A 19,540-nucleotide genomic window follows, 5' to 3' on the forward strand; every position below is an offset into this window, starting at 1 on the left:
AGTGATGTCAGGCTTACTGGCCTATAATTTCTTAGTTTATTTTTAGAGTCTTAAACATCAGAATAACATTAACTATCCTCCTATCTTCCGGTACCTGATCTGCACTAAGATGGATTTAAATATCTCTACTCGGGCCCCTGCAATTTCTGCACTTGCCTCCCAGCGGGTCTGAGGAAACATCTTGCCAGCCCCTTATCTACCTTGATTTGCCTCAGGACAGCAAACACCTTCTCGTCTGTAATCTATATTGGGTCTATGAAGTTTATACCATTTTGCCTCAATTCTATAGAGTCTGTGTCTGTTGCCTGTGTAAATCCAGATGCAAAAAATTCATTTAAGATTTCCCCCATCTCTTTTGGCTCCATACACGGATTACCATTCTGATCTTCAGAGGACCAGTTTTGTCCCTTGCAGTCCTTTGCCTCATCTGCTAAGGACATCTCATGCCTCCTTTTAGTATTCCTGATTTCTTTTAAGTATTTTCTTGTACCCCATAAGCACCTTATTTGTTCCTACCTGCCTATACTACTATGCATCTCCTTTTTTTTTCTTAACCAAGGCCCCAATATTTCTTCAAAACTGAGGTTCCCGAAACCTGCTAACTTTACCTTTTATTATTACAGGCACATTCAAGCTTTGTTCTCTCAAAATGTCACTTTTGAAGGCCTCCCACTTACCATTGCATCTTTGGCACAAATAGTAACACTCACAACACGCTGGAGGAACTCAGCAGGTCAGGCAGCATCCATGGAAACGATCAGTCAGTGTTTCGGGCCCGAACCCTTCGTCAGGACTGAAGGCCTCTGCCCCTTCCATCTTCAGTCCTGACGAAGGGTTCGGGCCCGAAACGTTGACTGATCGTTTCCACGGATGCCGCCCGACCTGCTGAGTTCCTCCAGCATGTTGTGAGTGTTGCTTTGACCCCAGCATCTGCAGAGTATTTTGTGTTTACATTTGGCATAAATAGCCTGTCCCAATCCACACTTGCCAGATTATTTTTGATACCATCAGAACTGGCCTTTCTCCAATTTAGAATCTCAACCTGCGGACCAGACCCATCTTTTTGCACATTTACTTTAAAGCTAATGTCATTGTGATTACTAAATGCAAAAATGTTCTATATAAACTTCTATCACCTGCCCTGTTTCATTCGCTAATAGCAGATCAAGTATCTCATGCACTCTCATTGGGACATGTATGTACTGATAAGGATACTTTCCTAAACACATTTTCCAAACTCTATCCCATCTAGTCCTTTTACAGTATGGGAGTCCCAGTCAATATGTGGGAAGTTAAAAATCACCTATTACAGCATTGCTGCTACTAACTTAACATGTTTCATGACACATGCCAATGATTCTGATTCTATTTGTCAGGGACACTGGATGTCGCCCTACCATCCCACATTCCTCGAAGCATTCAACAGAAGAGGATGCCACTGTTCTAACTGATCAAATATAAAGGAAAATAATAATAACTGGAGGAAAACACTACCTACAGCCTTTTCACCTCCTCTCACTCAAGCCTCTTCTTGCTGAAGTCTTGAAGAGGTAAAGCCTCAAAATCTCTGCCACAACAATGGCCACTCCACTTGCCCCTGCTTTATTTTAATTTGTTCTTGCCAGTCGATCCCAATTACTGATTGACCACTGCTCAAAGCACAAAACTATTGCAAATTGATACCTCGTACTCATTCGGCGATCCTGAGTGAGCTACGTCTCTCATGCTTCCTATCGCTGAATGGCTGCTGCTTAAAACACTGAACTGTTCTTTTGTTGTGGGTGAGAGGCAATTTCTGATCTGTACCAAGTGCAAAAAAACATTGAATTCCTGAACATTCATGTTTGTTGCTCTTTGATGAGTAAAACACCCCGATGGCCTATATTAATTATTGAGGACTGTGATTAAAGAATGAAAAGGATACTTGACATAATTCTTGTGGTGCAGTTTGTGGAGTTTTCAAAGTTTGCCTCGTTTGTAGATATTGTTTGAAACTGATCCTCTGCTTGTTAGATTTGAGTTTACTTGGGATGTGTGTTTTGGTTTTAGATAATGACACAAAATGAAATGAGTTTGTAGCTTTATGATGGGAAAAAAAGATTAAATTGCAGAGAGTGAAGGCAATAGTTAAAAGCCCCAATTTTCTATCAGTTATAGACACTCTGGCCACTTTACTAGATAACACCTTTACCTAATAAAGTGGCCACGATGTATGTTGTGCTGTAGCCCATCCTCTTCAAGGTTTGAAGTATGTATTCAGGGAAACTTTTCTGCACACCATGTTCTAAATACATGGTTATTTGAGATACTGTCACCTTTCTGTCAGCTTAGAGCAATCTGGTCATTCTCCTCTGACTTCTATCCAGTAACAAGGATTTTTCACCCACTGAACTGCTGCTCACTGGATATTTTTTGTTTGTGCACCTTTCTGTGTAAACTCTAGAAACTTGTGCGTGAAAGTCCCAGAAGATCAGCATTTTCTGAGTATTCAAAGCACCCGGTCTGACACCAACAATTATTCCATAGTCAAAGTCACTCAGGTCACATTTCTTCCCCATTTCTGTTGTTGGGTCTGAACAACAATTGAACCTCTTGACTATGTAAATGTAAATTTGCCGGATCAAATAATGACAGCACAAAAAGATAGTTACTTATCTTTTCACCAGTTTATTTCTTTGCGGTCAGCCGGCGAGCGAACTTGGTCCCGGCATCAGGGGAGAAGCATTCTCATCCCTCTGGCGGTTCAACAAGTTCACTGTTCGCCTTCCAGAACTGTTGCAATTTATAAGACCACCAATACAAAAGAACAATCAGTTTGATAGACACTTCAGCCGCTTTAATTAAAGAAAGGAATGTCCTACCTGGTTTGTTGGAGCCAAAACTTAATAACAAAGCTAAGAACATCCACCAATTTATGCTTTAATTAAGAAAGGAATGTTCTAATTTCCATCAGGTACCGCTTTTCATCGAAACCAAAAGGTGTGAAAAATCAGGAGACATCTTATGTGGATCTGTATGAACTTTAACCCTTATCTTGCTCCAAAGAAGCAGCTGTGAGACATTATTCAAATACACTGCAGTCACCCACAAAATACACAGACATAGTTGGTACTTAACCCATTATTTACAGGAATCTGAGAATCTCCCAATTTCCTTCAACTTTATCAACTATACCTGCATGATTCTGCATTATGTTGCTGCCACATGATAGGCTTATTAGATATTTTCATTAATGAGTAGGTATACCTAATAAAGCAGCCACTGAGTGTAATTTGCTTTGTTTTCTTCAGAACAGTAGTTTTGGTAGGGTTGTGATACTGTATGGTAGAGTCTGCAGTTGATTTTTAATACTCTTTTACAGGATCGTATCATGGAAATTACTGTATTTTTATCTGATGTCTAATGAATGTCTTTAAAATTTTAAATTTAATCTATATGTGGAAAATAATAGAACACTACAATATTAAAAAAAATTGCTTGTATCCCAAAAATAGATCACTTTTGTCAGGTTAGTCCTGACGAAGGGTCTCGGCCCGAAATGTCGACTGTACCTCTTCCTATAGATGCTACCTGGCCTGCTGCGTTCACCAGCATTTTTTGTGTGTGTTGCTTGAATTTCCAGCATCTGCAGATTTCCTTGTGTTCACTTTGACATTCACTGTTTCTCCCTTTTGTTTTATAAACAAGTTCAGAGTACAAGAGATTCTGCAGATGCTGGAAATCCACAACAAAACACAAAATACTAGAGGAATTCAGTAGGTCAGACAGTATCTATGGAAATTAATCATTATTGGAAAGGATTAAAAATGGTTGGCCACCAGGAATCCTGCTTTTTGTGGATGTAGTGAAAGTGCTTGAGAAAGCAGTCCCCCAACCTGCATTGTGTCTTCATGTTTCTTTTTAGCTTAAGAGCTACAGCACTATATTGGAATTTTGTGTTTTATTTTGTCAAGATATGGTATTAACTAAACTTTTGCAGTGAGGCTAACTATAGGAACCATGCATCTGTATTCTATCTGCATTGTATTCTGTGTTGCACAAAAATGTATGTGTATTCTGGTAACTAGTCATGTGAGTAGGGGCGTGGTAAAAGCGAAGGGAATAAGTTTCATATTTATGCTTTGTCCTAGGCAGTTTGGAGCTGGGGACCGACAGGTGTTACATTCTTTTGTTGACCACTTGTGCTTACCTTAATTGTATCACTTCTGGATTGTTTTTCTAGTTGCTAATAAAGGATCAAATACATTTCTTCAACTTCTTGAACATTATTATTAGATTGATTAGAGGGCAGTCATGCAAGGATAACAATCAGTGGGGGTCGCCAGCAGCTACATTAGTTTGTTAGAATTGGCTATTACATTTTGTCGTCAAAAAATTTCTACAGTTATACCAAATGAACATTAGCATTCAAGCATGTCTTCAAAATTAGAAGTTCTGCAGCAAGGGGCATCTTGTCGCAAGAAACAACCTTTTGTTGATTCATGCTGTGTGTTAGGGTTTGGGATGGTCATTGCGGACTATGAGTTCTACAGTGTGGTGTTTGCCTAAGAGTTCATTGGTTGGTTCTGTTGTAACACTGATACTTAGATGTTGACATCTGAAGTGAATGTCCAATTTGAAATATAGCATGAGTCAAGCTGGAAGCAGTGACCTTGAAGTCTACACTAAAAGAGGGATTAAACTTGCTGGGACAGCTTTGGCAACTAGAATTGACAATGTTTGAAAGAACTACAATAAAATTGTTAAGAAGATTAATTATTTAATACCATTAATTAGAAGTTTCCTGCTACCAGAAGAACAACAAGATGTTTCGTGAGTCCAGTCTCATTTGGGCCATTGAAAAAAATCTTCATGAAGATGTTGCTAAGCAACAAAACTTGCGATTATTTTTAATGCCTATCTCAGAACAAGATAAACAAACTGAAAGCTATGCAAATATTGATACTCTTATTAATACAGTCACAACAGAGGCTGAGCAATGCTTGAAACAAATGTGATGTTAAGGTCACGTTGCTGGAGGAAATGAAAATGTGTCTAAAGCCACAGAACATGCTATGACTACATATAAAACTGATGATTTTCAAGATGACGTACAACCAGAAGACTGCGTGCAGCAGATTCTATTGCTGGCAGGTTATCCTGTGTGTCTGATACCATGCCTGTATGCATTAAAATGAAGGCTAATTTAGCTGCATTATTTGCATGGTAACAATTATTGAAAGAGAAAGAAGAGCAGGAGGAGCAGCTTCAGAGAAGAAAGGAGCAGTTTAAATTGCAGGAAGAAATTGCATCCAAGATGACCAAAGTACTAGGGGGTTCATTTGGGTGTAAACATGCTCCGGCAGGTGTGATTTCCTATGCTGACACGGCACAGAGAAAATCCAGCATACTTGATGTCAGTGTGGATACATTTGAGGAACACATGTCTATGAACCACAGTTTGGACTCCAAGAGGTAGTTCAGGATGTTCACTCTCAGCCTGCACCAGGGAGGCACTCTGAACCTATGCTATATCCAATAACACAAAGTGCTACTGAGAACATTAATTTACAGCATGGTGACACTTGTTTTTCAGATGATAATAGTTCAAATAATCAGCTGGAGGCCATAAGGGCGCAGAAGGAAATAACAAGCTTAGTGATGCAACAACAACTCATTGCATCTCTGCCTAAAAAAGAGATTCAAATCTTCGATGGCGATCCATTGCAGTGTCATTCATTTATGAGGGCTTTCATGGGTAACATTGAAGGCAAGTCTGATAATTAATATGGCTGTCTCTGTTTTCTCGAACAGTTTACTGGAGGTTACCCTAGGGAGCTTGTCAAAAGTTGCCAGCAAGCCAACCTGGAGCAAGGATATCTCAAGGCCAAAGCTTTACTACAGGAACATTTTGGAAATGAGCACGAAATTACTTCAGCCTACATGGTAAAGGCTGGTTTTGGCACATAGCGAATCAGAAGATGTGAAAGCTCTTCAAGACTACAGTCTTTTCCTTAGAGGTTGTTGTAATGCAATGGGAGATGTTCGATATATGCGAGAGCTAGACATGCCTATTATTACATCAATTGTTGTAAAGAAGTTGCCTTGTATGCTTAAGGAAAAATAGAGATGGTTTGCCTGTGAGTTACCAGACAATCACAACAGGGAGGCTACTTTCACTGACCTAGTCGAGTTTATTGAAAAACAAGTGAGAATTTCTATACACCTGATATATGTCATACTACACCACCTGCAGTAAGCAAAGGTGTGAACAATATTAAGCCAGAAATTCATTTTAAAGCTAAAGGAAACGACTTTGCTACTACTGTGGGTACTGTGAAAAGTAAAGCTAAAACTGAGCCTGGAACTAATTAAAAGGTTTGTCTGTTCTGCCAGGGTGAACGTACTTGGATTTGTGCTCAAGTGGAGAAAAAAGTTCATAAGGAGAAGATTGCCTTCCTAAAAGAAAATGGTGTTTGCTTTGGTTGTTTGTGTACAGGACACATTAACAAGGATTGCTGGAAGCGTCTTTCCGCTAAGGTATGCAGTAGCAAGCATCCCAGCATACTTCATATTCACTCTGAAGAAAAGGGTACAGATTCGAAACAAGCCATGAAAGAATCAAGCTTATTAGTGAGTAGTGCCCTGGTATCTAATGGCCTTACAGGGGCTGGCGAACATGATTGTAAACTTCCTTTAATTCCAGTTCAGGTGGATTTATGAAGGGTAACAAGACAGTGGTTACTTGTGTTTTCCTAGATCAAAGAAGTACAGCAGGGTTCTGCACAGTGAGCCTCATGACTAGGCCTCAAGCTGCAGCATTGCCTGTTTACAGCTGCCAAGGAGAGGCATCAGGGCCAATGCCATCGGGGGCGGTGTGGCGCGGTATTCACTCTGCAGAAAGCAAGCTCTGTTGTGGTCGTCTGCAGATTTTGGCAGTGTTGGATGGCTCGAGTTTGGACTTGGGTGACTGTATCTTTCTGTCTTATACGTGCTATGTGTGATTTGTGCTGTGTGTGACTGTTGGTATTGTGTTTTGCACTTTGACCCCAGAGTAACACTGTCTCATTTGGCTGTATTCATGTATGGTTGAATGACAATTAAAATTGAATTGAACTGGACAAGCTCAACCTGTCAGGTAAAAGAATACGCATTCTCTTCCACACCATGGGTCGAGAGAAGGTTGTGAGTAGCAATGTTGTTTGAGGATTGAAAGTGGCAGGCTTAGATAGTGAAGACTATTGTGACCTGCCAAACATCTATACGCAGGAATGTGTGCCCGTCCACAAAGGGAACATTCCTCATCAGAGAGATCTTCAGGATTGGTCTCACCTGAAGCATATTCATTTGCTAGAAATTGAGCTGCTGAATGTGTGTAAAGCATTAGAGCCATTGCAAGTGACTGTTAATAGACCATTGAAAGGAGACCATGGTGGTAGAAGAGACTACACTCAGCCAGAGCTGACAGTTAACAGGATTTCAGTTTTGCACCTGGATGAGTTTTGGCAGCGGTGATTCAAAACAGTTTTCCCAGAATGCAGTCAAGATGAGCAAGCTGGTTTGTCGAGAGAAGATCACAATCCAGGATAGACCACTTACTGGAAAGAGGACATGTGTGAACGTTAAGACTTCGTGTCTCCTGTGTTTTGGTAGTGTGTAGTTGTTGTTATGATAATTAGGGGGCTGAAATGTAGGAGCCATGCAGGTTTTCTATCTGTATAATATTCCATGTTGCATGTTTGTTATTTGTGTAATGTGCTGTAAGGTTTCACTGCTAATGTAATAACCTCTCTGTAATGTTTCACAACTAAGCTAATGGTTTCTCTGTAGCAGCAATGTTTGGGTTATGACTAGAGATGATGGGGGCTTTGGAATGTGTACCAGCCATTGAGAGGGATGTTGTTCTTTCTTGTGGGTCTGGGAGCAGAGATTTCGCGGTCTTTTGTTGGTGAAAGATGAAGAGAGAAGATGTGAGTGGAGAGAGTTGGTAGACCGCTGGGCGTAGTGGATGAGGAGCGAGGGTCTGAAGGTCAGCGATGCTCGGAGGAGGTCAATGGGGAACGACTGGCTGAATTCGTGAGCTCCAGCGTGCACATTAAACTGTTTCATTAAGATGGGCCCTTTTTCTTTTTATTTTCTTTCCTAACCCTATAGTCAGATTAAGATCTATAAAGTTCAGTCATTTAATTGCATATGGTGTACTGTCTGATATTTTGTGGTTTGGATTTGTAACCGGGCAATACATCACTCAGCATCCACACAAACGAGATTTCTTAGTTTGGCTGGGCCAGAGGCTCTCTTCCCCTAAACAGACACGTGCTGGCTGAACCTAAGAGTTGCATGTGTATTACAGTAACTAGTCTCGTGAGTGGGGCTGTGGTAAAAGCAAAGGGAATAAGTTATGTATTTGTGCTTATAAATACACAACTTTGTTGTATAATTACAACAAAGCACTTGGAATTGGGGACTGACAGATGTCATATCTTCTGTTGAACGCTTATTTACACTTAGTTATGCTTAATTGCATCACTTCAAGATTTTGTTTTGCTAGTTGCTAATAAAAGGATCGAATATATTTCTTCGATTTTTTAAAAAAAAAGCAATATTATTGGATTGATTGAATGGCGTGTTATACAAGGATAACAATCCATGGGGGTCACCAGCAGTGGCATTGGTTTGTTGGAGTTTGCCACTACACTATTTATTTTGGTAATTCTCTTCATAGGCTTTATGATTAATTCTGAAAATTATTGAATCGTTTCAGTTATATTGGTAGACAATGTGATAATCGTACACGTTACTCCAGTCTCTTGTACTTCATAGTGCCATTGGTTTCTTTATCAACCAATGGTTATTATTAATGTTTAAATAGATTGAGGAAGAAAAGATAGAACTCAGGAATTGTAGTTAGAAATGATTAAGTGCCTGAGCCTAATTGATGTAAAATATGAAAGTGGTTATTAATGAACACTGAAGATTTTTTTTTCTTTTTTCTTAGGTGATTATATTCTAGATGCAAAGCCAAAAGAAATCACAGATGCTCAGAGACTGAACTATGAGCAGGTACTAATCCGTTGACTGTATTTTTTTACAAGGTGGAATCTTAAAAAGGATCTTAAAAAACCCAAATAGCAACATTGTAATATTTGTCCTGCATTTCAAAAATGCTCTCAAAGGAAAAAGAATCATAGATTTTATTCACAAATTATTTGATCAACCATTCTTTCTATGATTTAACTATTTAGTGTTAAGACGTATAATTGTTTCAGTTTGGGTATATTGAATTAAAAAAATCACTTGTGCATTTGTTGAATTATCAGAGGATGGGAATGGTGTAATACCTTTGAACTCCACAGCCCATGGCAAATTAGTTGTAGGCTGAGACTAGAGCAAAAGGTCACTTGGAGAGATTATTGTAAGTTAGTGTATTTGTTGGAATACAGTGAGTTTAATACAGTGGATTCCAGTTAATTAGGCCAAGGGTTAATCAAGGACGTTGCTTATTTGGGAAAATTCTTAAAGAGCAAAAACTAATTGAGAAAGTAGCTGAAAATAGGGGATACCTCCCTCTCCCTTGCCAGAGAGAGAAAGAACCTGTGGATTGCCGAATTTCGGATGAAATGCGAAGCTTTTGGGGTAACTTTGGTCTTTGCTATTGTTTAGCTCACGCTTGGGCTCGTGATGGTACTGATGCGTGTTTTTTTTGCTGGTGGGAGGAGGAGGGATCGTTGCTTGCTGCCGCTTACGCGTAGGAAGGGGGAGCTGGAGGGGGGACTTTGGGGTTCTCACGTTTAACTGTCGTTCATTCTTTGGGACACTTCTCTGTTTTGCGAAGAAAAAGCATTTCAGGATGTATATTGTATACATTTCTCTGATGTTAAATTTGACCTTTGAACCTTTGATTCCCTTCATTTATTTGGGTCATTACTGCCACTTGATTGGGGCAGGAGACTGTTGACGAAGTTTCTAAAAAGCATCAGAAGTATGCACTTGCCTACAGCAAACAAGTTTTTAAATGGTATCAGTTGTGTGTGCTCGTGTTCAAAGAGCAGCAATTTTTGACACTGATAGTTGGCCAAAATAAGCAATAAGACATTTCAGAACTGTTTTATTCACTGGGCTTCAAGCATTCAGGCTTTGAGATACCAGAGACGACCAGGAGTTAAAATGAAACCATTTCACTACTTCAAGTTAGGAACTCTGAAGAATTTCAAGGTATGACACTCATCTTGAACATTGCAAATAAAATGAAGATGTGGAGGATGTAATTGTTGAAAATTGTACGAAGGCAATCCATTGTCTACACTAGGTGCCTGTGCCGATTTTATTCATTTACAGTCAATCAAAAGAGCGTGGCGGTGTAATTCTTCCATTAATAACTGTTAGGAACTAATGCACAGTTTTATAGTACTATTGTAGTGTTGATAGTGTTTTAATTTGTTCTGTGTTTCATTTAAGTACATAAAATACCATTTAACTGAGAAACAAATTATCTTTTACCTTTTTTAACTATTTCCATGAAATTTTGGCTGATTGGAGTATCTGCTTAACAGCGCCAAAATGTTCTGTTCCTAATGTGTCCCAATTAACTGGAATCCACTATATGTTGAGATATGCCCATCATGCTTTAAAAACATTTAGAAAATGTTATTTTTGGAGTGGCTGGGAATCCATTTTCTGCTGAAAGTACTGTACGAAGTTTCTCACTTGGATCTGAAATATACTTTTAAATATACTGATGGCTCCAGAGCAAAGCTTGTCATGTTGCTTTCCCAGGTTTCCTTCAGGTACAGAGTAGACTTAGTATAGTTTATTTTGGAAATGGTAAAGTAAGTAAAATGAGTTTGCTGGGATATGGACTTCTGCAAATTTCTTTCGTCAGTTGTCTGGAATGTTAGCACCAGTTTGTTTAGTGCATTCAGTTCATAATAAATATACTTAGACCATTTTAAAAATCAATTATCAATAGGAAGAAAATCAAGTAATTTTTGTTAAGCATTCCACAGTACTCTGAAGTATATCATTAGTTAGATCAATAGGCTAGTTAAGGTAACTATGGATTTAGACACCAAGTTACTATACAGGTTTCCCCTGCCATCCGAAGGTAGAGCGTTCCTATGAAACTGTTCGTAAGCCGGAAATGTCATAAAGCGAAGAAGCAGTTACCATTTATTTATATGGGAAAATTTTGTGCGTGTTCGCAGACCCAAAAATAACCTACCAAATCATGCCAAATAACACATAAAACCTAAAATAACAGTAACATACAGTAAAAGCAGGAATGATATGATAAATACACAGCCTATATAAAGTAGAAATACTTTCCCACAATCATTGCCGGCACTGTTCTCCGTACCGAAAATCTCATGCAAGCGCTCTCAGCAGAAAATCTCACGCAAGTGCTGTTGGCAAAAACACTCTCTCCAGTAACCTTTAAGCTATGAAGCTGCCAAATCATACCAAATAACACATAAAAATACACAGCCAATATAAAGTAGAAATAATGTATGTACAGTGTAGTATCATTTACGGGAATTGGGAAGACAGCTTGCCGAGCACACTGTTGATGGTGTGTTAGACTGAGTCGTCGGAGTTTGGATGGTGCAGTGGCCCCCACCCTCCAGGCTGCTGACCAGTACCGATCTGTGAAGAATGCAGGGGTACAGCGGTAGCCGGGAGGCACACAGCACATCTTTAAGAAAAAAGCTGAAATAAACATGCTAATTAATTAGGTGCCGCCCGGCACATAAATGTTGGCCTTGATCAGAGGCGACGCAATCGACAATTGTCTCTGATCTGGGCCGACAATTACGTGCTGGGTGGCACCTAATTAATTGGCATGTTTATTTCTGCTTTTTTTTCTTAAAGATGTGCTGGGTGCCTCCCGGCTACCGCTGCATTCTCTGCGAAGCGGTATCTGTCCGCGGGTTGAGGTGGTGGGACACTAAGGTTCATCTCATCATCCATCAGGGCAGGCAGGTCATCTTCTTCTATGACTGCCCGCCTCAATTTCGAAGGTGGAGGTTCGTCGTCTGCTGTGACTGATGTGGAAGGCTTGCTTGACTGCTGAGCCTTGCGCATTTTTAGATCATACAGTTCTTTGTAAGCACTCAAGCCATCCTGCAAATATGCCTTAAACCGATGTACCCTTTCAAAATTAAAGTCGTACTTTATCATTACTCATTCGGTTTCGATTGTTATCCTGTCCTCTTCCAATTGCATCAGCTCTTCATCTATCAGTTCTTGGTCATGGAATGCCAAAATCTCTTCAACATCAGCTTCCACAAGCCAAGCTCAGTTTGTCCTTACTTCGTTCACCACGATCGAAACGCTTAATTATGTCTAGTTTTGCGCTAAGTGTAACAGCCTTACGAGCTCTTTTAGGTTTTTCTGATACTGTACCTTAGAACTCATCCTGCTAACGGCTGCTCACAGGCACGTGTTTAAGCAATGCCGGCAAGAATGCAGTTCCGAATCCAGGGGAGGGCGGTTGCTCGGGGCGCATGCTGCTTTTTTTAATCGCGCGCTGCCTTTCTTTGTAACAGTGAAGACACCTTCTGTTAGCAAAAACAGGTTACTAATGTAGGTCTTTTGTAACAGTGAGTTTTCGTAAAGCGAACGTTTGAAAAGCGGGGGACGCCTGTACCATCAAAGTTGTTTGGGGTCTTGCCGTTTACTATGTACTTTTCCTTTACACTTTGGGAGATCAAGTACAATATCTCACACTTCACTGGATTAAATTCCATTTGTAATTTCTCTGCCCATACCGGTAACTGATCTATGTCCTGTTGAATGAATCCTTTGGCATTCTTTTACAATATCCACAATATCACCAATCTTTGAGTCATCTGCAAACTTACTGAACTTACTAACTTATTCACCCAGACTTCTATCCAAGTCGTTTATACAGTACTATGCAAAAGTCTTAGGCACACGTGAAAAGAATTCTGTAAAGTGTGGATGTTTTAAAAAATAATGATAAGCACCTACAGTTCTGATCAAAAAGCTACGGAACCTAGGCCTCTGTACTTCCCTCAGCAACTGGATCATTAACTTCCTAACTGGAAGGCTGCAATCTGTGCGGATGGGAAATAACATCTCCACCTTACTGACAGTTGAGACTAGTGCACCACAGGAATTTGTGCCTGGACCACTGCTCTACTCTCTCTACTCTCATGACTGTGTGGCTCCGCTTGGCTCAAATGCCATTTATAAATTTGACATTGTTGGCAGAATTTCAGCTGGTGACAAGAGGAGCAAGACATACCAGTTAGTTGAGTGGTGTTGCAGCAGTAACCTTCCACTCAATGTCAGCAAAACCAAAGAGCTCATTGTGGACTTCTTCAGGAAGGGTAAGATAAGGGAACCCAATACAATCCTTGGAGGGATCGGAAGTGGAGAGTGAGCAACTTCAAGTTCCTGGGTGTCAGTATCTCTGAGCACCTTACCTGGTCGCAACATTTTTATGTAGCTGTAAAGAAGGCAAGATAGCAGCTATATTTCATTAGGAGTCTGAGAAGATTTAGTTTGTCAACTGAAACAGTCAAACTTCTACAAATGTACTGTGGAGAGCATTCTGACTGGCTGTATCACTATCTGGTATAGGGGTGGGGGAGGGCGACTGAACAAGATTGAAGTAAGCTGCAGAAACTTGTAAAATTACTCAGCTCTATCATGGGTACTAGCCTCTGTAGTATCCAAGAAATCATCGAGCGGTGCCTTAGGAAGGTGGTGTCCATTATTAAAGATGCTCACCATCCAGGACATGCCCTCTTCTCATTGTTACTGTCAGGTATGAGGTACAGAAGCCTGAAGGCACACACTTAACAATTCAGGAACAGCTTCTTTCCAATTAGATGCTTTCTTGATGCTGTTGTGTGATGGATCTGCTTGTATTTCTCACACTGAGGATTCTATTAATTCTGACCGGATCACCAACTCCATTTGCAGAAATGTAGCCCCAAACCTGCAGGGAAACTGCACCATGCTTCACTGTTGACTGCAGACATTCATCCATGTAGCACTCTCCATCTCTTCTACAGATAAGCTGCCTCCTGTTTCAGCCAAAAATTTGGCTGTCATTGTTTAGCACCTCAGTCCTTGTGTTTTTGTGCATAGATGAAGCTCTTGGCTCTGTTTCCACTTTAGAGGAATTTTTTTTTGACAGCAACTCTTCCATGAAGACCACTTCTAACAAGATGTCTCCGGACAGAAGAGGGGTGTACTTGGGTTCCAGTGGTTTCTGAGAGTTCAGAGCAGATAGTAGTGCTGGACTTCTGGCTTACATGGGATGTCAGTTTGATGTCTCTCTCATCTGTTTCCATGGCCAACCACTGCATTTCTGGTACTCAACCTTACCCGTTTCTTTGTGCTTCTTCAGAAGAGCTTGGACAGCACATCTTGAAACTCTTGTCTGCCGGAAAATTTCTGCTTTGGAGAGACCTTGCTGATGCAGGATGACCACCTTATGTTTTGTTGCTATGCTCGCTGATGCCATGGTTTAAGAATTGATGATTTGAAGGTTAAACTGTCACATCTGTCACACTTTCACCTTTTAGTTTGGTTGTCCTTCATCCAGTTTGATTCCTCCTATACCCATTTCTGTTTCAGTGAATCAATTTAGTTCATTCAACTCTGATATTGAGCATTACATTTGTTTACTATCTTTGTTTAATCATGCACTGGGCTATATACCTACAAAACAATGAAGTATTTATATGAAAATTGGTCTATTACTTACGATATACACAAATTTCTCTGTAATGTTAGACTTTTTTTGGAAAATGAATGTTTGGAAATCTAAAATTTGCTGTTTTTTTGATACTAATGCAGAAGACAAAAAATAAACATCTAAAACAAAATTTATATTTAAAAAGATCTAGGGTAGCTAAAACTTTTGCACAGTACTGTATATGCAAACAGCAGAAGTCCTAGTACTGATCCTCGTGGACACCACAAGCATTAACAGGCATAGGCCAGAGTAAGATTCATCAGCCACTGCCCTCTGTCTACTATGGGTACGCCAATTTCGAGTCCAAACAGTGATGTCACCATGGATCCTATGCATCTTAATCTGGATGAACCTACCATGAGTTACCTTGTTAAATACCTTTCTAAAATCTATGTAAACAACAACCATGCTCTACCTTCATTGTTTACTTTCATCACCACCTTAAACCTGGATGCACCTAATGAATTCTACCTTCCATTATCCTCATGAATCAAAGAAGTCCCACTCTACATTGTGGAAATTGAAGTCACCCACTATGACAACCCTCTGGCTCAGACTTAGTTGTTTTTCAAGCTCTTAAGGATAGTTTTGGAGACAGAGGGGAGTTAAGGGTCAGGTTAGGTTTAGGGAAAGTGATTTGGGGGAATTAGAGGTCAGATTAGCGTTTAGGGACAGGGATATGAAAGAGTCAGGCCTCTGCTCCACATTCTGCATTCAAAGTCCAGTGACGTGCATAGGTAACAAAGGACTTCAACAGTTCAGACCTCCGCTCCGCATTCAATGTCCACGATGCTGGTCTTTGCTCCTCCACTCCACAGGTCAGTGATGTGGATATGGAGTCTACGCTCAAAGACCAGTACTGTCGATAGGTGATGAAGGACATTCAAGGATGTCAAGCTGCCCCAATTTCAGACAAGTCCATGCAAGCAGGAGACATGAGGGCTGGTCAATCAGTATGCTCGTAGTTCGGGGTTCCATGATAAGCTAGTCTGGAGATCAACTGAACATCAGAGCCTGAAGGTTGATAGGAAGTCCGGAAGTTGAAGCCTGATGACTGGAGGACTGATTGTGGGTGGGTGGAAGGGAGGGGAGGGGTGTCCTGTTTTGCCTGTTGTGTTTTGTTTGGTTGTGCCCAGTATTATGGGTGTGCTATGTTGGCACCAGAATGTGCCACTTGGTGTCCCCAGCACATGCTTGGGTATGTTGGTTGTCAATGCAAATGACGCATTTCACTGTACATTGAAAAATAAATCTAAATCTGAATCTGAACTTTTGCTTTGTGCCTGTCACTAATCTGCCTGCATATCTGTTCCTCAAAGTACATTTGGCTTTTGGGAGTCTAAAGTACAATCGTATCACAATGATTGCACCTTTCTTATTTTTGAGTTCTACCCGTATACATTTTGTGGATAGGTTCTCCTTATGTCCCCTCTAAGTGCAGCTTGATTAGTCTTGCAACTTATTTTCTTATTCTACCTCTTCTAAAACATTGAAATCCTGAAACATTAAGCAGCCACTCCCCTCTCAACCAAAGCACTAAAATGGCCCAACCTCACAGTAATGTTTAGTATTCCATGCACTAAGTTAATCTTCCTTATTCCTTGTATTCAAATAAATACACTTCAACCCTTCTGTCACATCATGTATTTTACCTTGCTTATGCCTGTCCTTCCTTTTGACCAACAGGTCATAGAGCTATCCTCCCCTCAACCCCTTCACCATCTCACTTTGTTCTTTGGATACCATCTCCCTGCAAAGCTAGTTTAAGCCCTCTAGAGCAGCACCAGTAAACATCCATACCAGAAAATCCTGTCCAGTTAAGGTGCAGCCCATACCGATTATACAAGCCATTCCTGACCCAAAAGAGATTCCAATTATCCAGGAACCTGAAACTACCTGTTGCTTCAGCCAATTATAAAGTTATAGAAATGTACAGTACAGACACAGGCCCTTCAGCCCATCTAGTTTGTACTGCCAAACTACTTAAACTGCCTACCCCCATCGAGCTCCACCAGGAAACAGTCCTCCATACCCTTACCATTCTTAAACCTGTCCTAACTTCTCTTAAACATTGAAGTTAAGCTCACTTGCACCACTTGTGCTGGTAGCTCATTCCACACTCTCATGACTCCCTCAGTGAAGAACTTTCCCCTCGTGGTCCCCTTAAACTTCTCACCTTTTACCCTTAACCCATGACTTCTGGTTGTAGTCCCACCCAACCTCAGTGGAAAAAGCCTGCTTTCATTCACCCTTTCTATGCCCCTCATAATCTTTTATATCTCTATCAAATCTCCTCTCAATCTTCTATGTTCCAAGGAATAGTCCTAACCCATTCAATCTTATAACTTGTGTCTTCCAGATCCAGCACTATCCTTGTAAATTTTCTCTGTACTCTTTCAACCTTGTTTACATCTTTCCTGTAGGTAGTTGCCAAAACTGCACTGAGTACTCTAAATTAAACCTCACCAATGTCCTACACAATTTCAATGTAACATCCCATCTCCTATACTCAGTACTTTGATTTGTGAAGGCCAATGTGCCAAAAGTGTTCTTTACAACCTTATCTACCTGTGGCGCCACTTTCAATGAATTATGGACCTCTATTCACAGATCCCTTTGTTCTACCCCACTCCTTAGTGCTCTACTGTTGACTGTGTAAGACCTACCCTGGTTGGTTCTATCAAAGTGTAACACCTCACACTTGCGTGCATTAAATTCCATCTGCCATTTTTCAGTCCATTTTTCCAGCTGGTCCAGATGCCACTGAAAGCCATGATGGCCTTCCTTGCTGTCCACTACAGTCCCAATCTTGGTGTCATCTGTAACTTTGTTGATCCAGCTAACCACGTTATCATCTAGATTGATTATGGCTGACAAATAACAATAACAGCACCGATTCCTGTGGTACTCCACTAGTCAGAGGCTAGTCAGAGAAGCAATCATCTACAACCACTCTTTGACTCCCCCCAATGTCTAATCCAATTTACTAACTCATCTTGAATGCTGAGTGACTGAACCTTCTTGAGCAACCTCCCATGTGGAACTTTGTCAAATGCCTTACTAGAGTCCATAGGCAACATTCGCTGTTTTGCCTTCATCAACTTTCCTGGTAACTTTCTCAAAAAACTCTTAAGACTGGTTGGACATGACCTACCACACATGAAACCATGTCCTTAATCAGTTGATGTCTATCAGAATACTTAGCTCTCTGATTCCTTGGGATACCTTGCAATAACTTTCCCTCAACTAATATCAGGCTCACTGACCTATAACTTCCTGTATTATTTTTAGAGTCTTAAAGAGCAGAACAGCATTGGTTATCCTTCAATCCTCTGGTATCTAACCTGTCATTAAGAATGATTTAAATATCTCTGCTAGGGCACCTACAATTTCTGCACTTAACCTCCACCAAGGTCCGAGGAATCACCTTGTCAGGGCCCGGGGATTTATCTATCCTTAGACTCAAGACAGAAAACACCTTCTCCTCTGTAATCTATATGAGTCCATGAAGTTGATGCCCCTTTGCCTCACTTCTCTAGGCTCTGTGTCTGTCTCCTGTGTAAGTACAGATGCAAAAAAATTATATTTCACCCTTATATTTTGGCTTTACACATGGATTACCATTCTGATCTTCCAGAGGATCACTTTTGTCCCTTGCAATCCTTTTTTGTTCATAAAATTTCTGTACAATTGCTTAGGATTCTCCTTTACCTTTTTGCTAGGTCAACTCATACCTTCATTTAGCTTTCCTGATTTCTGAGAAACCATAGAAAAACTGCAGCACAGAAACAGGTCTTTTGGCCCTTGGCTGTGCCGAACCATTTTCTGCCTAGTCCCACTGACCTGCACACGGACCATATCCCTCCATACACCTCCCATCCATGTATCTGTCCAATTTATTCTTAAGTGTTAAAAAAGAACCCGCATTTACCACCTTGTCTGGCAGCTCATTCCATACTCCCACCACTCTCTGTGTGAAGAAGCCCCCCCCTAATGTTCCCTTTAAACTTTTCCCCCCTCACCCTTAACCCATGTCCTCTGGTTTTTTTCTCCCCTTGCCTCAGTGGAAAAAGCCTGCTTGCATTCACTCTAGCTATACCCATCATAATTTTATATACCTCTATCAAATCTCCCTTCATTCTTCTACGCTCCAGGGAATAAAGTCCTAACCTATTCAACCTTTCTCTGTAACTGAGTTTCTCAAGTCCTGGCAACATCCTTATAAACCTTCTCTGCACTCTTTCAACCTTATTTTTATCCTTCCTGTAATTTGGTGACCAAACCTGAACACAATACTCCAGATTCGGTCTCACCAATGCCTTATACAACCTCATCATAACATTCCAGCTCTTATACTCAATACTTTGATTAATAAAGGCCAATGTACCAAAAGCTCTCTTTACGACCCTATCTACCTGTGACGCCACATTTAGGGAATTTTGTATCTGTATTCCCAGATCCCTCTGTTCTACTGCACTCCTCAGTGCCTTACCATTAACCCTGTATGTTCTACCTTGGTTTGTCCTTCCAACGTGCTATACCTCACACTTGTCTGTATTAAATTCCATCTGCCATTTTTTAGCCCATTTTTCCAGCTGGTCCAAGTCCCTCTGCAGGCTCTGAAAACCTTCCTCACTGTCTACTACACCTCCAATCTTTGTATCACCGGCAAATTTGCTGATCCAATTTACCACATTGTCATCCAGATCATTGATATAGATGACAAATAACAATGGACCCAGCACTGATCCCTGTGGTACACCACTAGTCACAGACCTACACTCGGAGAAGCAATTCTCTTCTACCACTCTTTGGCTTCTTCCATCGAGC

General features: G+C 40.6%; 1 protein-coding gene across 4 annotated transcripts in view; it reads left to right on the forward strand.

Moving 5' to 3' along the window:
* mindy2 (MINDY lysine 48 deubiquitinase 2) overlaps window positions 1-19,540 on the forward strand; it is a 104,191-nt gene that overhangs the window by 19,327 nt on the left and 65,324 nt on the right. For all 4 annotated transcript variants that reach the window (XM_063065748.1, XM_063065746.1, XM_063065747.1 and 1 more), the window contains exon 3: window positions 8,978-9,042. In XM_063065748.1, the coding sequence (XP_062921818.1) occupies window positions 8,978-9,042 (65 nt within the window). The remainder of the gene's footprint in view (window positions 1-8,977; window positions 9,043-19,540) is intronic.

Source organism: Mobula hypostoma, chromosome 13 (genome assembly GCF_963921235.1).
Source record: "Mobula hypostoma chromosome 13, sMobHyp1.1, whole genome shotgun sequence".
Lineage (NCBI taxonomy): Eukaryota > Metazoa > Chordata > Chondrichthyes > Myliobatiformes > Myliobatidae > Mobula > Mobula hypostoma.